The sequence below is a fragment of the Aedes aegypti genome, chromosome 1, assembly GCF_002204515.2.
Source record: "Aedes aegypti strain LVP_AGWG chromosome 1, AaegL5.0 Primary Assembly, whole genome shotgun sequence".
Lineage (NCBI taxonomy): Eukaryota > Metazoa > Arthropoda > Insecta > Diptera > Culicidae > Aedes > Aedes aegypti.
Window position 1 is genome coordinate 285327371 of NC_035107.1, and position 20599 is coordinate 285347969.

General features: G+C 38.6%; 1 protein-coding gene across 1 annotated transcript; it reads left to right on the top strand.

Moving 5' to 3' along the window:
• Positions 1-1133: 1133 nt before the first annotated feature.
• Positions 1134-19612, top strand: LOC5565630. The gene is made up of 4 exons (XM_001649936.2): positions 1134-1663; positions 1809-1915; positions 1979-2075; positions 19191-19612. Exons 1-4 carry the CDS (start codon positions 1555-1557, stop codon positions 19556-19558), a joined length of 681 nt encoding a protein of 226 aa, XP_001649986.2. The 5' UTR covers positions 1134-1554; the 3' UTR covers positions 19559-19612.
• The last annotated feature ends 987 nt before the right edge of the window (positions 19613-20599 follow it).

Genomic DNA, 20599 nt, shown 5'->3' on the forward strand with positions numbered 1-20599 from the left:
CTAGTTAGTTTGACCAAGTGGAGCAGGATCTTGGAAGTGTGGGGCGATCGAGAAACTGAAGGCTAGCAGTCATGGACCGAGTTTGTTGGCGTAACATTGTGGCGCAGGTCATGTCTTGAAGGACGTAGCGCCATCAAAAGTAAGAGTAAAATAAGTTGATGGTCGTGACCAGCTACGTGATCCTGATGTGGACATTGCACAGTCTCAATGAACTCATATAGTTCGTTGATCCTCTTCACGTCCGGAATTTTATTGAGGATAAGTTTTTAACGCCAGACTACATTAGAGACATGGTTTGTATAAGGTTCCAGAGGCCCCGAAAGCATCGCCCAATCATGAAATAAACGTAATCCTATCATGTGATACATCGAATCGTGACTAACGCTTGGCCTTAGACCTAAAGAGTGACAATCGGTATGAAGTGACTGAAAATTAAAATGAACAAAATCCATTCAGACGATTCTTTTTGATGACATTATGCATTGCAAACAACGTTAGTGTCAACTGATAGTGACTTAAAATTCATTCCGGATCTCTCCAAACACGTTTTTCTCTTAATATTACATTCTCACTTGTACAGAGCATGATTCTCAGCCTAGTGATCTAAAAGCATTTTAACAACATGACTTGTTAAAACCACTATTAGATTAATGAGGTTTTTTGTGTCTGAAGAACAAAAATATTGAATTGCATTTCTGCCAAATAACCTACTTGTTGATCCGCACTGCTAACGTTTATTATAGTAATTGCGTTACTGACCCGGCAAGGATGCACATTGCTTATAGAACGGAAGGGCACTTGTTTCTCACAAAACCGGTTATTCCAGATCACAGCTGTGATGAGCTTTATCACTTCCAAAGGATCTCCTTCGAGCCTGGTTAAAAGCTGGTTGAGTCATCTCCAGCTTCAGCGAAACAAGGAATACCCGGAGCCTAGGTTCGATTTTCCATCGATCGACAGCCGCGGTGGTGCAGTACCTAAATTAAAATTGCGCCTTCCATGCTGTCTAGAGCGATCACTTGAAACAGAAAGAGCGAGATCGCAGAAACGAATCGGAGAGAAACCACGATCATCAAACGGAAGTGTGTATATGTTCATATGTGCTCACAGTATCGATTCATTGATAAGCAGAGAGCTCGCCGGACCGGTTCGCAGCGTGCGCTTCTCTCTGGCCAGTTCAGTCGGGTCTCGGATCTAGCTACTAGCGGACTGACGAAGTCCTTCTAAAGCCTGCGTCCAATGTGACGTCGTTTGTTGTATTTGCGTAATAAGAACATACCAGCAGCGGAAAGAATAACACCAACACCGACAGTAGCGTTCTCTCTAATCAAGTTTTGTGTTTGCCTCAATGAAAAAGTTCGCGTGAACCATTACCAGTTCTTGACACTCTGATCGGCACTGGCAGTGTGAAGCACACCAGTTCTCAATCTCTGGGAATTTCCAATTGATCGTGGAGACAGTCAGTCGCACCACGCTAAGCCTCTAGGTTCGGTGTCGTCGTCATTGGATCGCTGGTAGATCTCTTACGGTTTTAGCAATAATATTTGTTCGAGGATGGTGCGTTGGATATTCGTTGGAGTGGGCACAATCGTCCTGGCCGTGATAACCTATGGAGCTCCTCAATTGCAACAAGGCACTCAACAGTATCCGAGTCGAACTACCGGTGAGTTTGTGGAAGTTTCTGACAGTTCAGCATACATTATATTGGTGGACGCAAGATCTTGTCGTGCGCTTGAGGAAATTATCATTGAAACCGGTTTTCTGCGAACCGCTCCACATATTCTTTCTACAAATGAATCTGTTTCCAGGAGTCCAACCACCGGTCTATAAGAACAACACCCAGAACAATGGTACCAGCGAACTGTTTGCCTATCCGGAGGATCAGTCCATAATCGACTCCAAGCAGAACGCTAAGGTGAGTGATCTTTCGATTCGTCGATCGCCGGTCTCTAATGATCGAGTTTATTGTCGCTTGTAGAATCGAACTCCCGTCTACATCCCGAACCGATGCCAGAAGAACGAAATTCTCTATCCGGGCGATCAGGAAAGCGATTGGGTGTGCGACTGCAAACCAAGTGAGTATTATTTGTAGTACGAATATGATTGTGCAAGAAGCAGGGTCTTTATCAAATTTCGGTACACAAACGGGGATTTTTCTTTTCCGTCGAGCGGATCGATTATCATGAATCGTGTCTGTCGTTTGCTCACGCCCGGTTTCGCTCATAAACAAAACGATGATCGCCGCGTAAAGCTTCGAATTGAAGCGAGTCGAGAGCTTGATTGGTGTCGTTTTTTGACGATCGTTTTATGATCTCGGTTATGGGGTTGTTGTTGTTTGTCTGTGTCTTTAGTAACGTTCAAATTTTTGACCTCAAATGTGTAGTTTTGATTCTATACCTATAACGTTTTTGAGCGTTTCAGCTTTTTTATGACTGGATGCATATTGGCAAGTACAGTCACCCCACAGTTATGGATTAACTAAGGGTCATTTTTCAGAATAAAATATGATTACAAAACATGGTGAAGCTGCACAAAACAAAATTACCTCCCTAGCACTGCAGAATATAGTTGTTTTTGAGAATACACCTCAAAATACCCGGTTATTTATCGAAAAGTGTCGATTTCGATAGAAATAGCAAACAATGTCCACCCCACAGATGAGGATCAGTGGAAGAGGAGGCTCCTTATTATGGATCAAATAGACTCGCATATTATGGATCAAAACACTATAACAGCTATTTATCTGTTAGCTAGCTATTTGCTATTATACTGCCCATAAACGCATACTTGTCCCATGTGAATAGGAAATCCAGCAAATATGGGACTGACATGCGTTTATGGGCAGTATAGCTATTAGCTATTTGTTTCGGAATCGTCTTATCTTTGATTCATAACTGTGGTATGGGTTCCAAATGCCCCACAGGTATGAATCAACGCTTCTGGGAGTACGGTTGACATTTTATTTCCTACAGACGAAAAAAAAACATTCTTAAGTATATTACAATTGATTGCGATGCTGTACAGATTTATGGTTCACGTGGGTAAAATGAGTTCTGCGTAATTGCAACTATATTTGATGAGATATTCTCGTTTTAATCCAACTCTGATCCATATCTGTGTGCTATCCATAACTGTGGGGTGATTGTGATCTATGCCGTTATTGAAAAGCCGTTATAATTGTAGCATTGTTAGCCTGATAATTAATTATCGTAGAAGGCTTTGCCTGTGAAGTAGACAGATTTTCAAACCCTAGCCTACTAAATGATGAAATTGGTTGTAGGACATTTCCCAGAATGACATTCCCCAGAACGCCATTCCCCAGAATGACGTTCCCCAGAACCCCATTCCCCAGAATGAGACATTCCTCAGAAATCCATTCCCCAGAATGGGACATTCCCCAGAAAACCATTCCCCAGAATAGGACATTCCCCAGAATTGTTTTAATGCATTTTTAAATAGCGGAAATAAATAAATTTGGTTTTATTAAGTCTTTTGTCGTTAAAAAAAATGAACTTATCGAAGTGATTTGAATTCCCAGACGCTATGAATTCCGGACATCGACATCAATTCACCCAAAATGTTATTTCATTAAAATCATCATTATGGATCTCAAACGAATACAAGTTGAGTCCAAAAAAACCTTTTAAGTGTTTGCTTGTCTCAGGCAAACCATCTAAGAAATCGCCCACAAATTATTTGGTCATATATGGGGTGAGAAGGTTTTGGCCAAAGATTATGGCCCAAATGATCAGCGAGACTGAAGTGATCTTGAAAAAATTAAATAGATGACTACGTGATTCATGGCCAGACCCGACCAAAATCTTAAAGAGAAAATGCTGTTTAACATGATTGTGTTACTTTTCCCCGAATGCCCAGGTCTCAGAATGACCCGTTTCACCGAAAGCCATTTCCCCGAATGATATGTTGCCTCGAAAAGCGATGCAGTGTTAACAGGTACAAGAATAGACTAGGGACTGGGTTCTGAACTAGCAAGATTTATAAGTAATCAAAAAGAGGAGATTATAAGACCATTGCCAAAAATGCCAAGATCGGTTAAACTCGGAAGAATCACCAATCCGGTAAAGAAGGGTGCATATCAGATGACCGGTTCGTACATCACCTTGAAGCACAAAAAGTTATGGCTATCATGAGAGCTAAAAACTTTTCGGGGAATTGGGCTATTCGGGAAAACGAAGTATTTGGTGAACTGGCGTTCGGGAAACCGACATTCTTGGAAAAGTAGAAAAACTGTTTAAGATAAACTGCTCTTAAATATGTATGTTATACAGTAATACCTCCATGAGTCGATATTCCATGACTCGATATCGCCTCATGGAACCATACTAAGAACAAAATTTCATGGTTACTATGATGGTCCCTAGAAACAGCTTTCCAAAGGATTACTGTTCCATGACTCGATATTTCCATGAGTCGATGGTCCCTTCAATATCGACTCATGGAGGTTTCACTGTACTATGTTTTATGATCAAACTTTACCCAAGCTATTCGAAAAATTATTAGTTTTGTATTCATAGTTATTCTGCCTTCTTTTAAAATTGGCTGTTCTTTCTAATTGTATTTTAGGTGACTTGTATTACTGTAATATTCTTTATATTCGCGAAACAAATTGATGAAATTTGTTTTTTTTTTTATTTTTGCTTTCATAGCATATTCTCCCTTCTTTTGAACATTGGCTGTTCTTCCTAGGTTTATTGTGTTCGTAATTATGAAGAATAATGAAATATAAATACACTAGAAAATTTCCTTTGTCTTTGATAATTCTTTTTTACAGCAAACTACTTTAATCAATTAGAGGATGGATGCGGAGCAGCATCCATTAACTCTAAGGTGGGGTTTTTTCGAGCTTGAAGTTTGTAAGGAGAAATTCACCCAAATACATGAAAATTGTCCAAACGGTTCTAATAACATTTCCGACCATAGTTGGCGCTGTAATGAACTGGAATTTCTTGATTTATTAATTTTAAGATTCTCATTTAGTTAATAAAAGACTGCAACAAACAGTGAGTTTTGCGTTAAAAAAAAATTGAGCCATGAAAGCTAAAATTTGATTTTTCCTAAATTTTCTAGTTATTAGGGTTCACTATTTACCATTTACCTGGATTTTAACAGCCCAAAAATTTCCTATAATTTTTTTCTGGGGAATGTCCCATTCTGGGGAATGGTTTTCTGGGGAATGTCCTTTTCTGGGGAATGGAATTATGGGGAATGGAATTCTGGGGAATGTCCCTTTCTGGGGAATGGCGTTCTGGGGAACGTCATTCTGGGGAATGGGTTTCTGGGAAATGTCGTACAATCGATGAAATTATGGGCGTAGTAAGATATTTTTGTTTTATCAGGGGTCGATTTATGAACGGCCTAACCACTAATTTCACACATTATGATCATTTCTGACATCCCTTGGAATCCAACAATTGCTTTTCGTATGACTGTTCTATTTCTTGCATTCAACATTCATGTACTAATGACATCCATATTCCCCTTTTTGCACAGATAACAAATTGGTCCATTCGGCTCAAATTCTCGGTTATAGAGTAAACATTTATCGGTCGACCATTCTCGATTTGAGAAAGTCTGCTGTATCTCCACCCTTGCTTTACAGAAGATTTGACATTATGTCAAACGACCCTCTTATAGTTTAAAGTTATGTCAAATGGCTATGTACTAAATTACCCAGATTCTGCGTTAATTATTCTCGATTGGAAAAAGTCTGCTAAATCGCCTGAAAGCCATCACGTTGACTGGAAACTTCACTCTGACCAGATAGATTTGTTAGAGATCAACCTGTATCAAAGTGAGAAATCTCTAATCTTATGGAAATGTCTAGTCAACTCCAAAAATTCCTTTACGCATTCCTCTACAATTTTGTTACAGATTTAACCTGAAATTTTTCCCAAAAGCTTCCATGTATTCCACTAATAATTGTTCAAGATGTTCATTTCTGCATCTTTGGAAAAGGGATCAACTAGGGCCAATAATGAACTACAAGCATTAATATTGCTAGCTCGTGTACACACTGCCAAGTCTGAAACGGAGAGGGCTGTTTCTATGGTGCGATGTTGTTCGCAGCCTACTTATGTGATATTTGAATATCTGTTGGTCAAAGTTACCATGTGCGTTGACTATGCTCGGAGAGCATGATTAATAAGACAAACCTTTATATTCGGCGGTCTACGTAAATGCATGCTGCACACAAGAGATTGTTTTAGAGCTTCCTTTGATTACATCGATTGCCCAAAACTTCCCATAATGGCTCTGCCATGAATTACTCTAGAAATTATTCCATACATTACTCCAGAAATTCTACCACTGTTTTCTCCAGCAATCATTCCAGAGACAAGTGGTGGAGTTACTTCAAGAGCTGCATAAGAAATTTCTGCAATTTCTCAAGCAATTCCATTAAGGAATTTATTGATTGATTTTCCTGGTAACTCCACCAATAATTCTTCCAGGAAGTATTCTATAATGTTCTACAGGATTTTTTTTATAAGTAGTGAGTTCTACGACACTTTTTTCAAAAGAAACCACCTATAAATCACACTGATTTCCTTAGTAATCACTCATTGGATTTTCCTAAGTACTATTCTGGAGATTTCTACAAGTATTTTTCTTGAAGCACCCTTCAAAACCTTTAAGGAATATCATCTTAGGATACCGGAAGAGTGCCTACAAGAATTTTACTAGATATTTTTACAGGGACGCCTCTTGATGTTTCTTCTGTGATTTCTGCAAAGATCCCTTCATGAGTTCATCCAGACATAGCTATAATTTTATTAGAGACCTATTGAGTAATTCTTCTACTAGAGCAGTAGTGCTCATCCTGCGGCCCGCCGCATGTGGCTCTCGAAGCCTAAGAATGCTATCCGCGGAACACTTTTTGATAAATGAAAAATGATAATCATTTTTTTTTAATTAATGCATCATTATATGAATCTATATAAATAAAAATGGAGTGGTGTTTGTATGTCACGAAATGGCTTCCGAACGGGTCAACCGATTTGAATGATTATTTTTCCGTTTTGTTCGTTAAGTGTTTCGACGTGTTTGTGTGTATAAAAATCCCAGGATATTCACCGGGAAAGTCGGAAAAACAAGCGTGAACGGAACTGTCATTTTGTATGGGACGATCCATAGCATTTTTTACAGCCTACTTGATGGCAAGACGAAGTTTGCCGAGACCACTAGTTAAAAATAAAAAACTCGAAATTTTGAAATGTTATAGAAAATTGTTTAATATGTGAACATAATTGAAGACTGAAATTCTGTAAAGCAGCAAAAATTGATAGGAGGCTTGATTATCTCTTAGGATACCTTTGAAATTGTACGTAAGACTTGGCTGGTTCGTAGAGAAAATTTGTCATGAATTTCTGGGGAAAGTCATTGAATTCAAGGATAGGTTTTTAATAAAAATGATTCTTTAGTTGCTCACTAATTGCTAATAAGAGACAAATCTACCATAAATATTGTAACACAAAATGTGAATGTTCGACAACGAATCTCACTAATTTGACCAACAATTTGATATTAATCCAAAATGCATTTTCTTCTTTTCCTTCTTCTTCTTCTTCTTCTTCTTCTTCTTATTCTTCTTTACATTACGTCCTTACTGGGACAGAGCCTGCTTCTCAGTCACAGTTATAACTGAGAGCTTTCTTTGCCGAAGTTGCCATTTTTGGCATTCGTATATCATGTGGCAGGTATGATGATACTCTACGCCCAGGGAAGTCAAGGAAATTTCTATTACGAAAAGATCGTGGACCAACTGGAAATCAAACCCAGACACCTTCAGCATAGCTTTGCTTTACAGCCGCGAACTCTCACTACTCGACTAAGGTAGACACCCATCAATGCATCTTCCAAGGAATTCGTCAATAATATTATTAGGAATGAAGCAAAAAAACTCTCATAAATACTTAAAGGCTCAAGAATCCATTCAATCATCAGCAATCATGAAAATTTAAAACAGATAGACTAGATAGCAAATACAGTAAAACATCCCTGAGTCGATGTTCCATGACTCGATATCGACTCATGGATTCATACTAAAAACAAAATTTCATGTTTACTATCCTCACAGTTACGGTCTCCTTAATCAGCTTTGCATAGCACCCCTTTAGATATCGACTCATAAAGGTTTGACAGTACAATGCAATGATTTTGAGCAAGAAAACTGGCTTTGAAAATTTATTAAACGATGGCAATTATTTTCCTTTTGAATTTTGAAACATGTAATTAACTTAGTATCAATAATTAATTTAGAATTTGGCTGAGGATGAAATTTCTCAGAAATTCTTCACAAGGATCTGATTATAGATCAAGGAGTAATATCTGTAGAAGTATCTCCAGATATCTTCCAACTAAGATTCTGCTTAAATCCGTGGAGGGACTAAAAACTAAGATACTGAGATCTCCACTACATTCGCTTAAAGTAACCTATGAATGATTTTGCAAGATCTGCTAAGTATCTGTTGAAGACAGAGTACAGAGTAGGCTTGGGGGCAGCTTGAAGACGGAAAATACGTGGGGGTGGTGTCGCTCAATTACAAAAGGTTTGAATAACTAAAAAAAGTAGCAGTTTTAGGACCACGAGGCCTGCTCTCCTCGCCTTTTCCAACCCTAGCGGCAAACTTCGGCATGAATATGCAAAAAAAACCAAGTCAAATCTGCAGTATTGATGATCTGTCATGAGTCTTTTAGAAATCTGTCAAGCATCTCACCAAATATCTTATCAGGAATTCGTTGAGTACTCCTAAAAATTGTCAGGGATCTCCATGTGAATCGGTAAAATCTTCATTGAATTCGATCAGTATCTCGCTGAAAGAAACTTTCAAAAGATAATAAAAGTGTTAACATAAGAATTCTTATTTTCGATAGTTTTCAATGATAAGATACTATTTTAACCTACTTTGAATAAAACTCAAATACAAATTGATGGAAAGAAATACAAATTATGTTTTTGATAAACTTAATCAAATTTAATGATCTGTTTTTTTTTCCTGGAAATCGACAGGAAGGTAATTCTCTAAATCTGATCGACACTCTACAGAGTAGTGTAGAGGAATCATGAATTTTATTCAGAAGCTCTAGCAAAGTTTACTATAGGATAATTTCCTACAGGATAATTTCCTACAGGATAATTTCCTACAGGATAATTTCCTACAGGATAATTTCCTACAGTAATAACTCTAGCGATTTCACAGGAAATCCAACAGGACAAGCCTCACAAGAAGTACCTTAAGGTATTTTTACAGAAGTTCCTACCGCAATTAGTCCAAGAATTTTCCAGGGTATCCTCGTAGGATTTCTTCAGAGATCTATCTTTATTCCTCCTACTTAGAAGTTCACAAACGATTCATTCAGGAATTCAACCTGCATCCACCTTCGACAAGAAGCTAAGCAAAAAAAAGCATTTCTTGGGAGATCTTTTGAAAACCTGGACATATTCATTAAGAGTTCCGTTTGGCGGATTTCTGGGGTTGTTAACGATACTGATTCTTGATGAAGGATTGTCTGGATTACTAGTTTGACGAGTCCTTGATCTACGACAAAGTTCTTATGAGGCTTCTGACGAGATTTTTCTAGATTTCTGCAGATTGACAGCGAATTCTTCCAATAATCCAAAACAAATTTCATGGCTAGTTTTCTGATGAATAAATAAATAACGAGGTCCTTTAGGTATTCTTGGTAAGATTTTTGTTAAGTTTTTGGCAAGATTATTGATATGTTGATCAAATCTTTTGAAGATTACTTGGAAGATGCAATCTTGGATTTTTGTCAAAAGTTTTAGCCAGCTTGATAGGAGAACAATAACATGTATTTGGAACCAAGCATGGGAAAATTCACTCACTCACCCGAACGCCGCCGATAAAAAATAGCAAAAAATCTGCTGCTACCGATTCAGTGATAGCTGAACCGTACTGGGTGGAATGTAACATGAAAGCGTCGAAACCGATTGTGTAAAAGCGAGAATCGGAAGGAACACGAAAAGAAGTGAATACAAATACACTTATATCTGTGAGGCAAGAGTGAACGCATTTAGCATCCATTCGCCGAATGCATTGAACTGACTGAGCGGATTCCCACTCACTGAGTCATTCCGGGGTGTGGATTGCCATTCAGTGAACGCTCATCAGCATTCAAGCCCGAATGCCACTCCAACGAAATCAAAATGTAAACAATCATTCGGTATGCATTCGGTTGGCTTCGGCTTTCAGAATCGGTAGCGACTCAATCAGTTGCCGTTTTTTGTTTCGCTTGGCGCTCGTCGAAGAAGCAGAAAGGGCACTGGAAATTGAAATGTTCGGGTTGGCTACAGAGACGGCTTTCTCGCTCCTGACTGTGCGTGGAAGCGAGTGAGGGAAACGCAAAAACTGAGTGAGTGTTTCCCATGCTTGTTTGGAACTATTGTTTCTGTTAAAAGATCTTCTCTTGGATCCAACATGATGCAGCCCACAGACGCTCAGACGGTTTGACCAACATTGACTCCGCCCCCCAGGTTGATGCTCATGTTGGTGCTATGTTTGACCGTGTGTGATGCTGCTTGACGAACCAATTTGACAGTTTGTGAAACCGATTTGACGGTTGACGAATCGGTCGGCCAAAATCAAACGAGTTTGATTTTGCTCAAACCACCGGTGGGCGGAGCCAAATGTTTGACGAACCGATCGAACCGTCTGTAGGGATGTTGCACGAACATCGACGTCATCATGTCAAATTGAAGCTTCGACGTCCCATGAACTACCGATACAGATGGGTGGAAAGTCAAAATGCGTGCATTTACGCAGCGTCGGTGCCATAGTGATCTATCAAATGCGCGCTCTTGAGTTGTTTTTATATAGATAGTAAAATATCGTTTCCAACGATCTCTAACCGTTTTCTTTAGCAAATTCATCAAGGATTCTTTAAATATTCCTGAATCAATTTATCCAGAAATATCTTCAGAGAATCCATCAGCAGTTTTACCTGTGATTCAAAAAAATACATCCATGGATTGTATATGGATTTGTACTACAGGGATTCCATCAAGAATTTTACCAGGAATTTCTCTAGGTAATTCTCTTGTAATATCTTTAGGAATTCTTCCAAAACTCCTTCATGATTCTCCCAGGTGTTCCTCCAGAAATCCAATCAAGATTTTGTCTAGTAATTTAACAAGAAATTTTTGTTAGAATTCCTTTATAAATTCCTACCGAAAGTTTAACTGAAATTCCTCATGGGATTCTATCAGGAGTTCCTACAAAGATTCCATCAGTGATTCCTCTGAGAATGATTAGTTCTTCTTCTTCCTGGCGTTACGTCTTCACTGGGACAGAGCCTGCTTCTCAACTTAGAGTTCTACTCTAGAGTTTCTACAATTTTTAACTGAGAGATTCCTTTGCCAAAGTTGTCATTTGCGCATTCATATATCTTGTGGCAGTTACGATGATACTCTATGTCCAGGAAATTTCAATTACGAAAAGATTCTGGACCGACCGGAAATTTAACCCAGAAACCTTCAGCATGGTTTTGCTTTGTAGCCGCGGACTCTGACCACTCGGCTAAGGAAAGTCTCTAGAATCAGGAGTAATTCTAGGGAATTAAACACAATTTCATCCAGGCATTCCATCAGGAGAACTTCTGAAGATTCAATCATAAATTTTACGAAGGTTTCATTTAGCAGTTCCTTCAGGGTTTTTATCAGGACAAGCTCTAATGATTCTAGTTCCTCTAGGAATACCATCAAGAATTCTTCTGGGGGTATCATCAGCTGTTCGGCTAGGGATTCCACCAGGAATTCTTTCAGAGATTCCATCTGGAATTCCTCGAGAGATTCGATCAGGAATTCTTTCAGGGATTGCACCTAGAACTCAACTAGGGAGTTCATCAGAAGTTTCTCCAGGGATACATGATTCCATACAGAGTTCCTTCAAGAATATCTTTACAAATTCTTCCAAGGATTCCCCCAGGGATTTCATTAGGGGCTCCTGTATCTATATTATCTGTATTTATGTATCTGCATCTGGATTCTATCGGAAGTACCTTTAGGGCTTTCATCAGAGTTCTTCTGGAGATTTCATCAGGAGTTCCTTCAGGGATTTCATCAAGAGCCCTTTCTGAGATTTCGCCCGGAATTTTTCAAGAGATTAAATCAAATGTTCCTCGAGAAATTACATCAATGTTTCTTCTAGAAATATTATGAGGAGTTCCTCTAGGGATTCTATCAGGAGTTCTATCTGGAAACTTTTCAGGTTTTCTACAAGGGATTTTATCAGGAGTTCCTAAAGGGATTCCATCAGAAGTCCCTCCAATGATTAGGAGTTTTTTCAAGAATATCTATAGATAGGTGTTCTTCCAAGAATTCCATCAGGATTTCCTCCAAGGATTCCATCAGGAGTTCCTAGAGGGATACTATCAGGAATACCTTTAGGGCTTTCATCAGAGTTCTTCTGGGGATTGCATCAGGAGTTTCTCCAGAGTTCTTTCAGAGATTCTACCTGAATTGCCTCCAAACATTCAATCAGGATTTCCTCCAGAGATTATATCAGGAATTCCTTGTTCCATCAGGACTCCTTCTAGGGATATCATAAAGAATTCTTCTAGATTCTTACAGGAGTTTCATCAGAAATTTCTTCGGGGATTTCATCAGGAGTTCCTTCAGCGATTGCAACTGGAACTTCTCCAGGGATTCCATCAGGAATATATCTAGCAATTCCATTAGAAGTTTCTACAGCAATTTCCTCAGCAGTTCCTTCAGAGATTCCACCTGAAATTCTTCCAGATATTATATCAGGGGTTCCTCTACGGATTCCATCACTAGTTAATCTACGAATTTCATCAGAAATTCCTCCATCAGGAGCTCCTCCAATAATATATTAAGGATTTCCTCCAAGAAATTCCTTCAGGGTTTCTTCTGAGATTTCACCCGGAATTCCTCAAGAGATTCTATCAGGAGTTCCTCTATAGATTCTATCAGGAGTTAATTCAGGAAACTTATCATGAATTCCTCCAGATACTTCATGTGGAGTTCATCTAGAGATTTCATCAGGACTCCTGATTCTATCAGGAGTTCCTCTTACAATATCTTTATATTCCTCCCAGTAACGATTCCCTAACCTGTCCCTACCTGTCCCACGAATATAAATTCTAGAATTTCAGCAACAAATTTGCATGCAATGAGCAGAGATTTGTTAGAAAGGACGATTTCAATAATTTACTCTTTGATTACTTTTTGATTTACATTCTAAATTTGTCGAAATAGTAATTTTTAGAATCATAGAACAGGTAGAAAATGAGGTTACGATTCGCCACTGATTCCTCCAAGGATTCCATCAAGAGTTCCTCCAGGGATTCTATCAGGAATTCCAATAGGGATTCTGTTAGGAGTACCTTTAGGGCTACCATTAGAGTTCTTCTGAGGGTTTCATCACGAGTTCATCCAGGAATTCCTTCAAGAGTTCCTTCAGAGATTCCAGCTAGCATTTCTTCCGAGATTCTATTAGGAGTTCCTCCAGAGTTTATATCAGGAGGTCACCTATGACTAACATCAGGATCTTCTAGGGATATCATAAGGAATTTCTCTAGGCATTCTATCAGGAGCTCCAGCAGGAATTATATCAGGAATTCCTCCAGGGATTTCATCAGGAGTTCCTATAGTGATTCCATAGGGAATTCTTCAACGGATTTCATCAGGAGTTCCTCCTATGGTTTCATCTGGAGCTCCTGCAAGAATTCTTCTTCTTCTTGGCATTAACGTCCCCACTGGGACAGAGCCGGCTTCTCAGCTTACTGTTCTTATGAGCACTTCCACAGTTATTAACTAAGAGCTTTCTTTCCAAATTTGCCATTTTCGCATTCGTATATCGTGTGGCAGGTACGATTACACAGCGCAACAAAAATGATATCTTTGCGTGTCTCAAGGATCAAATTTTGTGTCTCTAGTAGATTTGGGGTTGCCGTTTGAAGCCGTTCTCAGAAATTTTCCAGCACGTCACAATTTTTAGCTACAGGTCGCCAAAGTTGTATGAAACATTGGTTTTATTGATGTTTACCTAAAATTTAAAGTATATTCTATCAAACTTTTTTGTGCTCTTATCCACCAAGCATGCAAAAGAGGACTCAAACTTTCGTTTTAGATATACTTTGGTTGAAATTTCACGATTTAGTTTGGATTAAACCGATTTTTTCAACATGCTTGCAGTTTCCATACAAAATTCTTCGTTTCTCTTATATGACAAATTACAATACTTTTCTAGACCATCAAAAAAATAACTTTTCTGCATCAAAAGTTTTATAAACTTCGATGATAAGTATTGTTATACACATAAAGTTTGAATTCTGTGGCAAATTAAGCAAATAAATTGCCTTACAAGCTGGCAAACTTGCATGCAAGTTGGCTGAAATAGTCAATTTTTGTATTTTCAACAACCAATATCTCAAAAACTAGACGTGCTATGATATATCTGCAAACGGCAATGGATTCAGAAAAACTTAATTAAGTAAATAGAGGTATTTTGATGCTGGAGACAAAAACGAAAAAAAAGATCCTGGACCGACCGGGAATCGAAGCCAGACACCTTCAGCATGGCGTTGCTTTGTAGCCGCGGACTCTAATCACTCGGATGGGATGCCTCCAAAAATTCTTAAAGGAATAAATATCTCTAACGATACTCAAAGGTTATCAGAAATTCCTCCTAAGATTTTTCCGGAAATGTCTCAGGATTTTATCACCGGAATAACTCTACAGATTCCATCGGAAATTTCTCAAGGAATTTCTCATAAAATATCTTCAAAGATTCTTGGGGGTTTTCAGAAATTAATTCAGCGATTTTACCAAAAATTTATTATAAAGATTTAACAAGTAATTAGGGAATCCATCAGTATATCCTCAAGTGACTCTGTGAGAAGTTCCTCCTAGGATTCAAAACAGGAATTCCTTCAGCGATTCCTTTGAGATTTCATTCATTGAATCCAACAGGAATTGCTTCGAAAATTTCGCTAGGATTTCCTCTAGGCATTCCAACTAAAAACCCTCCAGGAATTTTGGATTCCACCAGAGGTTCATCCATGGATTGGATCTGACATTCGCCCAGATAATTCTCCATGATTTCCATCAGGAAAATCTTCAAGGAATGAGCTGAAATTCTTATAGGAGTTCCACTAAAAATTCTTTTAGAAGCTTCACCAATATTTTTCCGTTGATTTCACCGGAAATTCAAGAAAATCTTCTGAAAGTTCTTCCAAAACATTCTGGAACAAGTCCTTCGGTTCCTTTAGAGATTTCACCAGTATTTTATCTAACTATTTCTTCCGGAATGGTGTTTTTTTTTTAATTTCGCCATGAGTTCTTCTAGGGTTAAGAATATCAATAGAGTTTCTCTAGAAATTCTTTACCAGTAAAATCTAATACAGCTTCGCCAGAAGTTCTACCAGAAAATACTTCAATGATTTGACTAGGATTTTCCTTTTTCGAATTATTCAGGATTATCAGAAATTCCTCCAGGGTATCAATAAAAACAAACACAAGTTCAAATAACTATTTTTTTCTGGAAAACCGCGAGAGAATTGACCAGTAATTCCACGAAGGGTTGAACTTCAAGTTGAATTCCTTGAAGGATTTTTTGGAAAATTTCTGGAAAAAAATCATGGAATTATTTATACTGAAATCATTGGAGGAATCACCAAAGAAAACACTGGAGAAATTCACTGGGGAAATTCCTTTATATATCTCCGTAAGAACTTTTAAAGCAATCCCTGAAGGAGTTTCTACAGGATTCTCTAAGGCAATTCCTGGTGGATTCCTTGGAAAAAATCCTCCATGATATACTGGAAGGAATTGATGGATAAATTCCTTTAGGAATCCTCGGAGAAATATCCGGTGGATTCTTGAAGTAATTCCTTCAAAAATTCGAGGTAGAATGTCTCGTAGGTTCCCTTAAGGGATACAAAGAAAAATCTTTTAAGGAAACACTGGAAGAATTCATAAAATAATTTATTGAAGATTCCCTAGAAGAATCCCCTGAAAATAACCTGGGGGAACCTCTCGAAAAATTGCAAGTGGAATTTCTAAAGGAATTCCTGGTGAAATCCCGTGTGTGAGATATTTTTTTGAATTATTTTGCAGTATTTCTTGCTGAATTCCCGAAAGCTTCCTGGTGGAATCTCAATTCCTTAATGAATCCTTGGAGAAATTTTGGGTGGAATAACTGTAAGGGTTCCTGAAGTGAATCTCTACATGTATTTCTGTAGGAGTTTTTGAAGAATTTCTAGCGAAAATCGCGTAGGAATCTCTGGAAGAATATTTGGGTTAATCACTGAAGGATTTTTGGAGGTATTCCTAGGGAAAGGTTTTTGATGCATAGGAGAAATTCCTGGTGGAATTATTGATGGAATTCCTGTAATAATTTCTTGAGCAATCTCTATAAAAATTTCTAGAGGAATTCCTAGTCAAAGCGCAGGATAAAAAATCCTTATATAATCTGAATAGAATTTCTTGAAGTTTCGATGGAGGAATTCCTAAATACATCTGTGGAGGATATTTTGGAGGAATTCTTGAAAGAAGCATTGAATGAATAAATCCCTCGGAAGTTTTTGGGTAAATCTCTGGAGGACTCTGTAGAGAAAATTACAAGAAAGAATCGCTGAAGAAATTCCTTTTGGTTGAATTTAAGTAGGAGTCCTAGGAGAAGCCCTGGAAAAAGTTCTGGTGAAATACTTATGGGAATTTCTGGTTATAAATTTATTGAGAAGTATCTGAAATGATTCGTTATGTGATTCCTGAATAATGATAAAACTTTTAGAGGAAATACAGGAATCTTTGAAAAATTGTAATAGCAATCTCCGGAAGAATTCTTGAATTCATTTGTCAGCCTTGAAGTAATCTCTGAAAAATTACTAAAGAAATCACTTACGGATTTTCTTGATCTTTGAAGGAATCAGTAGAGGAAACCCTGAATAACTAGCAGAGGAATCTTTGATGAAACCTCTGGAAGAAAGCCAGCCTGATGAATTTTCCTCGGAGGAATTTCTGTGTAAATCTGTGGATAAATTTCTAGAGGAATTGTTGATGAAATTCCTGGTAGAATCCCAGGAAGACTTTCTGGTGGAATCCCTAGTATAATCAATGGTTCTGGAAAGACTTCAAAGTAGAATAACTAGAGGAAACCGCTAAAGACTCCGGATACAAACTTTGAAGAAATTACCCTCATATCGATGACTGCTCAGAATAATCCCCGATAGAGATCTCTCAGGGGCCCAGATAGCCGTAGCGGTAAACGTGCAGCTATTCAGCAAGACCAAGCTGAGGGTCGTGGGTTCGAATCCCACCGGTCGAGGATCTCTTCGGGTTGGAAATTTTCTCGACTTCCCAGGGCATATAGTATCTACGTACCTGCCACACGATATACACATGCAAAAATGGTCATTGGCATAGTAAGCTCTCAGTTAATAACTGTGGAAGTGCTCATTAGAACACTAAGCTGAGAAGCAGGCTCTGTCCCAGTGGGGACGTAACGCCAGAAAGAAGAAGAAGAGATCCCTCATAAATTTAGAGTTCTGCCGGAATACTTCGTGCGAATTGTAATTGTAATTCCTCCTCAATATCCATTTCTTCCGGTATTGAAATTCTGAAAGTTCTGCTCTTTCTCACAACGATTATTGCCATAGAAATATTCACCCCCACAGCCACATAAATCGAAAAAAAAAATAACAATCACATATTCACTAGGCTTGCCGAGAGCATTCAAAACATGCGAAGAAATATGGTGTTGCTGCAACACACTTTGACAGTCGGTCAAACGGTTGCAGCAACATAAATCGGTTTGACTAACTTGGGGGCGGAGTCAATGTTGGTCAAACCGTCTGAGCGTCTGTGGGCTGCATGAGATTCATCAGATCAACAAGTTCTCCATGAACCAGGCACAAGCCATGTCTAGCGCATAATTCTGAAGGCATTCATAGAAGGTAATAGGTTGGCTATTGAACTTAACCCTTTTGTGGAAGTTTAGATACACTGAGCAGACATTTATTTATATTACTAGTGGTCCCGGCATACTTCGTCTTGCCATCAAATAGGCTGTAGAAAAACGTCAAGCAAGTCCCGTGTAGCAAATGACAGATTAGTATTCTCCCGTTTTCCCCCACTATCCGAAGACTTTCCTAAACTTTTTCTTTGCGCAAACACGTCGGAGCTCTGGACGAATTCAACATTGAAAGAATCATGTAAGTCCAATCACCCGTTATCAAGTCATATCGTGACATACAAACACCATTCCATTTTTATTTATATAGATAGATTCCAAAATTTCTCTGAACTTCCTATGAATTCCATGGGTGATGGTCTTTTAGATATTTCAACAAACATTTTTTTTAAATGTAAACCGTTTTTTTATAGTATTAAAAATAGTTCATAAAGACTTGGTCTTCCAAATTTGTTCATATCGTATGAAAAAAAATATATATATATATATATTTAGTACATCTAACTAAAAAATTGACCAAAATTTAATTTGGGCAGCACAATTAAAAACCGGAAAAATTTTGAAAATTATAACGGGTAAACCGGGAAAAAAACAAGAAATTCAAATTGGATTTTAAGTGGCCACCCTGTTGCAAGAAAATTGGCTAGAACTGAAAGGTGCTGAAGCAAAAAAGTCTCCTTCAAAAGCAAGCTTGAAGTCTCAGGCACCTAACCCTAGCCAAACGATTCACTCCGTTGATTCTATCAGGCATGGCCTAGATATGCTTCGTAAACATCCGCAGACATTCCTTACGAATTCATCGCGCGAGTCCAAATTAATACACGATACAGTAAAATGTTTCCCGCAGAAGCGTCCATCTTCTGAAGAAGCCTGTTCCTGAGCAGTTCAACCGTCAACGTGTAGGAGCCAAGCGCGATTTTGATAAATATGAACGTTTGCACGTTGAATAGCATAGGCAGACCAAGTTTTGGCTTCTATATCGAGCTACCTAGCAAAGAAAGATCCCGTTGAACACGAACGTAAGATCGCAGTATGTCATGGGAAATTTAGGTCGTACAATTTTGATGACTCTTTCCATAATAATGTTTTCTAAGAAAGGGAGATACAGTAGGCTTACTATAATAATGCATTATAGTACATAGTAGGCCTTGAATGGCAATACATCTAGGGTCAGTTTCAAGCCTCCTAAATCTTCTTTCTCTTCTCTTCCATTTCCAGCGTTCGTGTACCACCCGCCGACCCGGCAGTGCTACCAACTGTTCACCCAGGCCTTCTGCAGTGACGGCTACATGGTCACCCTGCAGCCGGACGCCAAACAGCCCGACTGCGTGCAGAACACCTGCTTTAAACCCAACTCGACGATAGTGCCATTCAACGGCGATTGTGTCCAGCTAAACGCCTACTACGATAGGTGTTCGCACGGGCAGCTCAAGAAGATCGTCTCCGTACGGGAGGACGACAACCAGCTAGGGTGCGTCAATATTTCCGACGTTCCCGACCACAAGACCGTGCTGACCGTCATGGAAGTGGAGCGAATGACTGGCGCTAACCGTGGGACTGCTGTGAATCGCAACCGTAGACAGTAGGGGGGAACGTTACGATTGAATGATGAAATATATTTGGTAAATGTAATTTGGAAAGTTTTTACTATGAAGCGATTTATTTCGTTCTTGTCCATACATAACCCAAGCGATTACAAGTCCGCTTTTTCCCCTTTTTGGGTATATAAGGCTTATAGGGCATTCCAGCTGTACAATAGCACTATATTAGAACACAAAATTTGATGAAATAGGCTTATTTTCCTCGACCAAATTCGCCAAAAGTTTCTTCGATGATTCCTCCACCAAAGTCTCCAGGAATTCCTCCAAAATTTACTCGAGGGATTTCTTCAGGGTATCTTCCAAAATACCGCCAGAGTTTTCTTAAGTAATTCTCCCGGGACTTCTCCAAGTATTGATCCGAGAATTCCTCCAGGAATCCTTAATGGTTCCATCAAGAATTTCTTTAAATGAAATACCTGATGGAATCTTCGATAGAACCCTTTTAGGAGTTTTTAAAGGATTTCCTGAAGAATATCCTTAGAGCAATTCCTGGATAAACCCCTAGAGGAATCCCTAGATAAACTATGTAGTAATAACAGTAGGAATTCTGAAAAATAAATGGAAGAATTCTTCCAGGAGACACTGGAAGCATCTCTGAAAAAATATCTGGTGAACCCTTGGAGAAATCGCTGGAGTATTACTATCAAGAAATTCCTGAGAAAATCTCGTGAAAAATTTCAGAAGAAAACCGAAGAAATTCATGGGGGAATCTCTGGAAAAATCTAAAATAATTCCTGGTGAAATCACTGCAGGAATTCTGAAGGTGTAAAATACTTTGAGAAATCCCCAGCGGAATTTCTTGGAGGAATTTGTGAAAGAATTTCTGAAAGAATCCCTGAAAGTGTTCATGGAGAATGTTTGAAGGAAGTGACAATGAAATTCCTGATTATATTCCCAAAGCAACAACTTGGAAAAATCCCTCAAGAAATTCCTGAGGGAATCCCTGGAAAAACTAAAAAAATCTAGATGAAATCATTGCAGGATTTCTGGTGAAATACTTTCAGGAATTCCTATCGGAATTCTTTG

What these genes read in the sequence shown, in the direction of transcription:
- LOC5565630 (XM_001649936.2), top strand. Translation starts at nt 1,555, where the DNA reads ATGGTGCGTTGGATATTCGTTGGAGTGGGCACAATCGTCCTGGCCGTG. An exon ending in GTATCCGAGTCGAACTACCG is followed by an intron (nt 1,664 to 1,808) that starts GTGAGTTTGTGG and finishes ATCTGTTTCCAG; the next exon opens with GAGTCCAACCACCGGTCTAT. An exon ending in GGTGTGCGACTGCAAACCAA is followed by an intron (nt 2,076 to 19,190) that starts GTGAGTATTATT and finishes TTCCATTTCCAG; the next exon opens with CGTTCGTGTACCACCCGCCG.